This window comes from Corylus avellana, chromosome 1 (genome assembly GCF_965113065.1).
Source record: "Corylus avellana chromosome 1, dhCorAvel1.hap1.2, whole genome shotgun sequence".
NCBI classification, from domain to species: Eukaryota; Viridiplantae; Streptophyta; class Magnoliopsida; order Fagales; family Betulaceae; genus Corylus; species Corylus avellana.
The window spans coordinates 41,258,502-41,269,398 of NC_142490.1; the positions used below are offsets into that span (position 1 = coordinate 41,258,502).

The following is a 10,897-nucleotide window of genomic DNA, read 5'->3' on the forward strand; positions in this document are numbered from 1 at the left end:
ATATGGGAGCTAATAAGCAACCGAAGCTCCAGTAACCACCACATAACCTCACCTGAGCCACAACCGGCGCCGCCGCAACCACCACCACAGCCGCGACGACAACACCAACTTCAGATTTATCAAGAACAATTTTCTCTTTAGAAAAAATTGAAAATTTGAGACAATAAGTGTAAATTTTAAAACTTTGAGGGTGAAATTGAGAAAAAGTGTATCAATGGTGTACCCGTTGCATCCTCAACCAAAATGTTTGATCATTTCATCAACTAAGAGTTTACGTGTTCTTTTGCTTTTTAGGATGGTCAGAAATAATATCCACATGCACGATACTACTATTTAGCCATTATATTTAGTACGTCAAGTACAACAAAGCATGCACGCATTAAAGCAGCGTGATCTTGACCATGGCAATCACCCATGATAACAGTTGAGTGAATGATGATCATCAAACCCTCTGCAACTATTTCCTGACAGACATATGTATAAAGCATTCAAACCGTGGGATTAATTAAGCATCTGGAACTGTGAAGTGATGGAGAAAGCAATTGAAACTGTGAAAGTGAAGGATTAAAGCGCTTGAATCCCAAGTCACACCCACATGCATGCATCAAAAAACAAACAAATCCTCTTTTATCGACTTTTCTACAAAGTCATATATAGGATCCGCCTCGCCATCCATGCATTCTTCTGCATCCTCTAATTCTTCAACTATTCCCTTTTCTTTTTTTCTTTTTTTTCTACAGAAAAAGCAAAGCAAATTCTTTTGTGCAGAATAAAGCAGAAGAAGATTAAAGCAACCAAACAAAAGCTCTCAAACATCTTGGTATTAGCTTATAATAAAATCATCATAAAGTTCAAAACAACCTAACCCAACCCAGAAATTCTCTATAGTACTATAAAGAACGAAGGCGATCTATTCGATTGCCGCGCGCTTTTCTTTCATTTACCACATCACAAAATTCTTACCACTCCTTGTTCCATGATACAAACTAAATCAAGTAGACAAAAGGGTAAAATAGATAGATGTCCAATGGGACTCTTTTGTATACAGAAGTAAAAGAATTCCACAAATCATATATCCTGAAGTTGGAAACACACCCATCAGGAGGAATTAGGAGGAGGGCCGCCATATCCTGGCAGATTAGGCCACTGACTTGGAATATTCAAGGCAGAGCCGCCGCCGCCGTTGTTGTTATTGCTGTTAGTGTTTCCGGTTGTGGTGGTGATGGTGCTCATACTCCACAAAGCGGCATCGGATGCCGTGGGATTTGGATTGCTCATAAAGCTCTGATGCCAATCATCCTGAGAACTACCCATTTGATAAAATTGCGTTTGCTGCTGCTGTGATCCGAAAGAAGGGAGAGAAAACCCCTGTAGCAGATCCATATTTGAAGAGCCCCCAACATGGAGAGATTGAGTGAAAGAATGTGATTGAATTGCTCCCAAAGAAGACAAATAGCCACCTCCCGCATAGTAAGGCGCAATTGACGGGATCGATCCTTCTTTACTCCTTAGAGCTGCGGGGCTTGTTTGGATGATTGGATTAATAGAGGCGATTAATGCAGATGGTGGGTTTTGTTGTTGCGGCCGTGGATTCTCACCGGAAGACGATGAGGAGGTTTTAGCACGCTTTCCCTTCCGGCAACCGCCGCCGACGGGGACATTTCTGAGGGTTCCTCCTTGAGTCCAGTACCTTCTACATGTCTTGCAGAAGTACCGCGGCTGAGAGAGGCTATAGTTGTTGTAATAGCAAAACTTTGTGTTTAGAGAATCACACCGAGGGCATTTTTGAGGCTGCTGATGTTGCTGCTGCTGATTTTGATCAGCTTGCATAGGCTTCAGTCTCCGCTCTTGCTTCATGTCTTCTGCTCCTTCTCCTCCATCATCTCTCTCTTGCTGCATCTTATCTTCTTTTTGTTTTTTGTTTTTTTTTATGTCTATATATCAAGAAAGGAGCATGCAGGATTTGGGGAAGGAAAGGACAGGATTGAATTTGGAGCGTTTCAGTTTTGGAAACTCAACAACGTGTCTGTCTCTAAGCCTGGAGAATCTACACAGTGAAAAAACTAACGGCCATCGTTACACCTTGTGCATGCAATCCTCACCTACCTAGCTACCCACCAAAAGGCTCTATCTTTCTTCTCGACTGTTGAATAAAAAAACCCAGATGAAATAAATATCATCAACACAACAAAATCCTCCCAAGATTTTCACCACCCCGGCCCTTTATCTCTGTAATAAAGATGGCAGCAGAGACAGAGACAGAGACAGAGACAAAGGGTAAAATCAAGAGCTGTTTTATGTGTGTAAGTGTTTATATAAAGTCAGAAAGGAGAGGTCTCAATCTGGGGGTAAGCGAGATATCAGGGAATTGGGTTTTGTGTTCAGTAAAGGCGAAAATGGAACAAGAATAATAAACACATACATGAGACATGCACAACATATAAATCGAATCACCTGAAATCTTGCAAACGCACCCAACAACTGGAGGAGGAGGAGGAGGAGGGATCTTTCATCTTGGGGGATTGGGGGAATTAAAGAGAGGCGGCGGAACGGAAGAACAGCCTACCTCAAGGGAGAGGTCGCGTGGCGGTCGTCAATGGGGGTGGTGGGTGTGTCAGACCTCAGCAACTCTCCTTTTCTTGCTTTCTCTCTTTCTCTCTCTGTTTCTTTCTGTCTTTTTCTCTCTCATTCCACTTTCATGTAAACAATCTTTCTTGAGTCTTCTATTCTATTTTTTCTTTTGTTTATTTTTCAGTTCTGTTCCGTCTGACATCATTCGAACTATTTGCAAGCCAATCCTTGCTAAACCCGACTCCCACTTTCCGCAAAGACGATATTCTCCCCCGGTAATCCGAAAATTCCCCATTTCTCATGGTTGTAATTTTAATGGTGACCCGTTTGTCCGTTGCCTCACGATGTGAACCTCAACACAAAGGACTAGATCCGATACTTGTACGCTGTCAATTCTTAGCGGCGTATCAGTATCGGGTTCGAGTTCATTTATGGGTCAATTCAATATCCTTAATTCAATATCGATTTAAATCTTGTAACTTAACACAATTAATTTAAATAAGCATGTGACACGATTAGATATTTGTATAGTTTGTACTGGGTTAATCCAAATACCACCCGTTTTGACTTATATATGAATTTTAGAATTTTATGGGTTGTTTTTTAATTGTAAAAAAAAATGTAATTTAATTTATATAGTTTATGTGGGTTATTCATGGGTTAACCGAGTTAGCTTGTTTCTAAAATGGGATAATTTGGGTCAATCCAAATTGACTCAAATCCGATTATACAAAAATCTATCATTTTAATTTTGTGTTGAGTTTGTAAATTGTATAAAAATTTGTCAGTTCTAATTCTAATAGCATTGCACTCACAAAACTTTAGATCCTATTAAAGTCCACACCCTAGTTAAATCAATTACAAATTATATATTGACATTTTTTAAAAAAACTTCTCAAACTAAATGTCAAGAAATTTGAATAGGAAAGAAGTTAAAAACTTAGGTTTTGAAGTGTTCGGGCAAAAACTATGAATTCTATTGAGGTCGTTGCCCCAAATAAATGAATAAAAAATTAATGATCGAGACTCTTTAGAAATTTAGCCAAGAAATGAGAAAGGTGATGTTGAATTTTTAAAGTGCGCACGTAGATGGAATCTGTCCTCGAAGCTGTCTGACACCTTGCAACTCGGAGTTTCCTCTCTTATTCTCTATTGGACATCATTTTGGACAAAAAGAATCTCAGAAATCCTGTCCATAAATTACACCAATTCAAAAATTAGGAGAAGTATCTTCTGCACATACCATTGCTGTTTGGTATTATGATTTAACGTGTGATTGAATGAAATATCCCATATGCTTAATCTAGCCAAGTTTCAACCTTTTGTCTTTACCTTTTCCCAATTGGTCGACATCTTTTTAATATGAAACAGTAATTACTTTTACAAATGGTGGTAATCTTGCTACTTTTTCTATAGTTAACCTTTCATGGTCGAAATCACATAGTATAACAATAAGAAATATTTTACTTTTTAGCACATATCCTAAAAGAAGAGACTTTAATTATAGTGATAGCAAATAACATTTTAAAACTTGAATAGAATACAATATATATCTTACATGCATCAAAATAAGATACAATATGAACGTCATACGATTAAGATTCATCCATTAACACCCACTAAAACATCATGCAAATGAAGCCCTCAAGAATAATCCATAAAAAATTAATTATTGGGAAAACTTCAAAAAAATTTTTTTGAAATTTTCATTCGTTTTGACATTACCTTAAAAGTTTAAAAACTTTCAATTAATGGTATTAAACTTTTAATTACTCTCTTAGAGCATTTTCAGCAGACTCCCTTACAAGAGAGTTTGTTTCCTATGTGTAGGGAATATGTTTAAAAAATCGCAAAAAACGTCCCACATCAGACTCCCTAAATGTGTTTCGCTATAGTGGAACCCAAGGTATAGGGTTCCGCTATTGCAATCTTTATGATTATTAAATTTTTTTTTTTAAAAAAAAAACGTTTATCTCTCCTCTCTCCTCTCATATATATATAATATAATTAAAAAAACAAATATTTTAATGATATAGGGAATGATTAAAGGAAGTTATTGTGATGTATTTTGACATAGAGAAACAAAAAGTAGTTTAAATCCTTAAATGTAGGAAAAATGACGAAGAAGCTGCTGGAAATGCTCTTTCGTTAGGACTTTTTATTAATCTTTGTCAAAATACCCAAAATACCTCTATTTTTTATATAAAAAAATTGCAATTTTTTTTTTTTATAAAAAAAAAGTTCTGAATCTTCATATATATATATATTTTTTTTAAAAAAACAGGAGTATTTTGAACATTCTGAAAAAAATTAACAATTTTTTTTTTTTTTTTTAAAAAAAAATTTCCCTTAATTATTTGTAAATTGGAGATTAACAAAAAATTGTGGTACATATATGGTGAAGGTTGGCATCTTATGACTTGGATCCGGCCAGGATATGGATACATCCATATCCATATACAAATTTGAATAGAAGGGTAAATAGGGGTATTCAAGTCTGAACAATTAAGTAGGGAGATAAGTTTGATTTGGGTCGGTCTAAGTTGTAAGTGGAAGATGGGCCAGGTGGGGTGATATGATCAGCGTGGGACTGGGAGTGGCACGTGCCCAGAGCAACGTAAGCAGAGGAGCAGCAGACAGAGATGGTGGGAGGTGACGCTGGCGTCCGTTTAGGGGTTACAACTGCTTCCACAGTCACCACTTTGTGGACAAACGCTAGCGTTCTGTTCGGTATTCCAATTGTGGGGACGAGTTATATTGTGTAGCTACGGTGGATCGTCCTCCATGCGCCCTCGACCCCATTTTACCCTTTAGGCTTTAGACAGAACGTGGTCCTTTGGTAGGGATTGTCTGTGATGTGTGGACCAAAACCCCAAGCTCATACATAAAAAAGATGGTTTGGTAGTGGGCTGTGATAGTTCCGTATCACGGTCCTTTCCTGCCATTTGAATGATGGATTTGGTTCGTGAAAATGGCGCATCGGCAGCTACCTGTCCCCCCACCCCCTCCCCCCTCGTTTTATGTTTTGGCCGCGGGTACACCACTGTGAGTGACAGGCCAGGAGGGCCCAGTCCGCCAGTTACACGTTGCAACTGCTTGGCCTTCAATAGCTAGGCTTTTATAATAGACCAAGTAAAATGGAGTTGATTATTATTAGTGTTTACTGTAGTAATATGTTCTGATTTTTTAATCTCCTCTCTCATCTTTATTCTTTATGCCATAATGAGTAAAAAAAGAAAAAGAAAAGAGAATTGAACCTACCAACACTGGGAGCATCTGAAATCCATTTTCGTGCAAATATTATGTGGACTCAAGCCCCATGGGCCCAATATGGGCTGGCCTAATTGAAACCATTTTTTTTTTCCTAATTAAATTGAGACCCGGTAATTTAGTAACTTTTGAAATAATTAATAATTTAAAATAATATTAAGTCATGAAATTTAACCTAATATTAAGTTCTGGGATTGAATTTCAACTCCGTTAATTTCAAGCACTTTTTTTAGAGAGCACAAAAAAGAGAGGAGGATTCGAATTAGTGACCTCCGCTTCATTAGACGTGGTCCCAATTGATTGAGTTACCTCTTAGGAACTAAATCCGGACGTTAGAGAGAGTGTTAAATAGTGATTGAGTAAAGTGTTAAAGTAGTGATTAAGTAATAAAATTTACTTTCGGTTATTATATAACTATAATCCAAAACAAAGGTTACAGCACAAACACCATTAACACCCAGAAGATCAAACAAGTTTTTCTCAATTATTCGAGTTCGTTTTTTTCTTTGACATTTCTGCACAAGAGGAGGAGGAGTATTCGAACTAGTGACCTTTAGTTCATTAAGTGTGGTCTCAGCCGATTGAGCTATTTCTTAGGGGCAATTATTCGAGTTCTTAAAATACAACAAAAGCAAAAATTAAACCCCTTTAATACGTTTTCTTGTTGGGATTTCCAGCACGCCGCCTTAACTCCACGACATCCTCGTCCATGGTCTTCCCCCCCGCATCATCATCATCATCATGATCTTCATCCTTCCCAACCACAGTCTCCTTGATCTTCTGCGTCGTCTCCTTGGCGTCGCCCCAAGCATCCTTCACCGTCTGCTTGGCTTTCTCTCCAATATTCTGCACCGTCTCCGCCGCCTTATGCGTCCCCTCCTTCGCCTTGCCGGCCACTGACCCGGCCACGTCTTCCGTCTTCTCCTTCACATCTTCCGCCGTCTCCGCCGCTCTCGTCGCCCCTTCACCGGCCTTATCAGCAGCCGACCTCGCCGCGCCTTTGGTATTCTCCTTGGCGTCGTAGGCGTACTCTTTCGTCCTCTCCGCGCCTTCCTTCATGGCTTCTTTCGCTTCATCGGTCACCGGCACCTCCCTGTGCTCGTGCCTCGAGTCGTCTCTCATTCCTTCAGAGGCATTTCGGCCCTGAAATTCAAAAAAAAAAAAATGAAAAAAAAAAAAAAAACAGAATCGTCATGGCGTGTCAAACTCAAAGAAATGTCAAAATGTGTGTGTTTTTTTATAACCTCTGAATATTTTGAGGCGTGGGTGAAGCAGACCCTTGAGACTTTGCGGGAAGAAGATCTGAGAGAGAGTGAAGGGGTGTTAGGGAAGGCCTTTGAGAGGTTGAAGATGGCGTTTCTTGTCATCGACATAGCTGCCATGGTTACCCGTACGTGTACGTGTGTGTGTTCTTTTGCTTCGATCGGTTTGGTTTCACCGCTTTCAGGTAATTCATGTTATAAGGTGTTCGAGGAGAATAAGGTGGCAGCCTACAAGATTGACACATCGGTTACTTGATGCCACGTGTTGTATTCTTTTGTTTCTCTGTCGTTTAGGCGGTCAACACATGCGTAGGTGCATGTTTCCAACGGATAATTTTTTAATTTTTAATTTTTTATGATGCAATGGATAAAAGTTGGGAAACTGCTAAAATATATATATATATATATATATATATATATATATATAAAAGGGGAAAGTTGACCTTTGCTTACTGAATTTTTACTTGATTTTATAAACTCTTTTTAAACTTTTAAATTTCTTATTTTGAACCCTTTAACTTTCAATTACTGTCAATGTAGACAACTCCGTCAAATTTCAAACGTTACATGACGCTTATACTCTTGACTTTTGTATAAAATTTCAACTTCTAAAACGTTTTTTTATTTAAAAATAAATAAAAATTAAGGACATTTTAGTATTTTTTTTGTATTTTTAACGGCCAAAATTAATAAAAGGGTTCTAATTGAGAGTAATTAAAAGTTCAGGGGTCTAAAATGAGAGATTTGAAAGTTCAGGGAATTTGTAAAATCGGGTGGAAGTTCAAGGGGCCGAAATAAATTTTTCCCAAAATATAAAGAACCCCTCACCCTTTAATTATTTATATTACAAACTAATGTAATTATTTCTTATAATATCTAAGGATAATCTGTTTGTTATATGTGGACAAGTATTAACTACATCTATTATTATTATTATTATTATTATTATTTATTTTTTTTGAAATAAATTATATTTTTTATTGTTAAAATAAGAATCAAATAGAAGCAAAACAAGTTATTCCTTGATTACAACTTACAATATTTTTTTTAACTCAAATTATATCTATGACATATTTAACAGCATCTCTAGCTAAGACATAAGCAGTTGACCTCGAATCTTTCTTAACGTGTTTAATTCTCCAAAATTTCAATTAATACCATCTGTTTTAATTCCATCTATATAATCAAATCTAGTATATCACATCTAATCTCGACATTTCCACATAAATGAATCAAACTAACAATGGTTGCAATTTGTAAACTAGTACTTGAGTGGAGTAATAGGATTTTATGTTTTATTTATCTTAAAAATGTTTGAAGTGAGCTTAAATGATTCAATTTATCTTGATTGAACTCATGTCGGGTCGGATTTAATTACTTTTAATGTCTTAAGAGCAAAATAATTCGATCAAGTTTAGAAAAATTATCACATAATCGACTCCTTTATCTTTCAAAATTAAATGAAAAAAAAATTGTTCAAGGAATCGTTTATGAGGACTTGTCTTTGAATCAAGCCATGATTCCATGAAGCTTCGTTATTCAATCCTATGTGCGTTGTGGGCCCTTACGGCCCATAGTCGTTTTATGGAATTGGGCTTTTGAAACATTTTTATACAGTTAGTTCAAGGCCCAAAATTTCAACCGCTTGAAATTATTTTATAGGCAAAGGGTGGTGTCTTGTTCTCAGTGGGGGTCCGTCACTCCGTTGGCCTTACTCCGACATTTCATTTTACGCAAAATGCCGAAGAGAGGAGCAACGCCACTGTGAAAGTTAAAAGGAATTGCAGTTGGTGAGCCTTTTCAGGTAACAATTTGCACCTTTATTTTCCACTAAACCAAGTTCGATTATCAACATCGTCGTGAGTTTTCACACATAACAATAACATGCTTGTATAGAATGCAATCTATTCAGTGGAGGGTAACCTAATTAGTGCATTAGCTACTATTAGTTGTACTAATCCATCTTTATCAATGCCCAAATGATGAAAAAGGTATCTGGGTATTCCTCTTCTAGTCTTTAATGATATCCCAAGAGATTTTGGCTCAGTTAAGATGTTGTTAGCTGCTTTTCAAATGGGTTCATTATGTCTGTTGGTTATTGCAAGATTTAAGCTTTGGTTTCGCTTTAAAATCTATATATAAACCCACCTTAGCAAATCTGTATAAGGGTTACCTTCTTAAAAGTGACACAGAAATATATATATATATATATATATATATATATATATATATATCAATGAAGCATTTTGTTTCCTGTTTCACAGTCAGTGGTATTTAATTGAAATGTATTAATTATATTTGTAGATGTTAGCTATTCCTTTCTTGGATTAATTCACATTGTTGTTGCCTCTATAGTTATGTTTCTTTCCTGTTTCAGAGTCTTAAAGATTTATATCAATATACACTGTTGTAGAACAGAGAAATGTGAAGTTTAGGACAAGGATTCTCTCCATTTCACACCATCTCATGGTCAAGATTTTATTTTGTTACAGGTGTACATGATGCATGTCATTTAAAATTTTTAAATGATGTAACGTATTCATCACGTGGCATCATGTACACCATTGAATTTGTGAAATAAAATCTTGACCGGCTCCTCTCCATTTCAGTTGAAATGCATAATTTCTTATTACAAGTTTTATGCAATTGGTTGCTTTGGTATTTCGAAGTAATTATGACCAACATTTAAGCTACTATATTCAGATTTTTTTTTTTTCAACGAATATACGAGAATTCATTGAAAAACTCAAAGAATACAAAGGGACAGGAAGAGCCGTCAGAGGGAACCTGCAGCAACAACTAAGGTCTCACATAGCAGTCTAAACTACAAATAAATTAACAAAGTATCAAGGGAAGAGCTTATCTATCACTAATTATATATTCTGAGAATCCCCAAGACTCCACCTGTCATCTATTAACTGGATATGGATGGAAATTATGACACTAATATTAATGAACTTCTGAATATAGAAATTTAAGAATCGTGGTTACACCACCCGTTCACAAATTGTATCTTTCTTCACCATTTTTTTTTTTTTTTGTAGGAATGACTTATGTTCTCGATCATTTCTTATGCAGCTATGTTTGAAGAGATATAATGTATTGATACCTTGCCCTGGTCATGTTATGATTATTGGTCATCTTGAAATTATTATAGGATTTAGCTGCTTGCTGAAGGAAGGAGGAAGGGTGGTAGATTGTCTGCAGGAATTATGCCTTAAAGCCTGTAGGATAGTCTCTGACAACTTAAAAGTACTCTCCATTTGATCTCGTAATAACTAAGTTTTCTATGTTTCTATATGCTCCCTTTTGCTTGGATGAGTTTCATTTTCTTTTTTGTTTCAGGAGACTTTGATATCTAACCCGGCCCATAGAAGATTTGCCCTTTTGTTATCCAAAATAAATATATATATATATATATATATATATATATATATATATATATATATATATATATGAATATTGAAATCCAAGATCTTGCACCTTTGGTATTTGACACCAAAGTATAATCACTCGCCAAAGTCATTGTGAGGTCCAATATGTACTGTCAAGGTTTCAGTTTATTGAACCTTGTTGTGAATTGATCTTGAAAGGTTTGTCTAAGAAGTCTGTCAATTGATCTTGAAAATGATTGTCTGAGAATTCTGTCAATTTCAATCTACAGCATTATAAGTGGTTAATGGTCCATTCATTAATTCTGGGAATGTATTAGAGCTACTTTTTCTTTACCATATGGACTCAATACCTAGAATAGAAAAGTTGATGGCTATTTTACCTTGCAGATTATGATACTT

The 10,897-nt window shown here is 36.3% G+C and overlaps 2 protein-coding genes across 2 annotated transcripts; both read right to left on the minus strand.

Moving 5' to 3' along the window:
• Nucleotides 1-801: 801 nt before the first annotated feature.
• LOC132170661 (uncharacterized) lies at nt 802-2,733 on the minus strand. The gene is made up of 2 exons (XM_059581725.2): nt 2,455-2,733; nt 802-2,047 (listed from the first exon to the last, which is right to left on the minus strand). The coding sequence occupies exon 2, from the start codon at nt 1,897-1,899 to the stop codon at nt 1,099-1,101; it is 801 nt and encodes a 266-aa protein (XP_059437708.1). The 5' UTR covers nt 1,900-2,047; nt 2,455-2,733; the 3' UTR covers nt 802-1,098.
• Nucleotides 2,734-6,514: 3,781 nt separating this feature from the next.
• LOC132172656 (uncharacterized) lies at nt 6,515-7,255 on the minus strand. Its single transcript, XM_059584189.2, is given in 3 exon segments — nt 6,515-6,615; nt 6,618-6,984; nt 7,086-7,255. Coding segments are annotated over 3 exon segments (531 nt in total). The 5' UTR covers nt 7,224-7,255; the 3' UTR covers nt 6,515-6,589.
• Nucleotides 7,256-10,897: the final 3,642 nt, after the last annotated feature.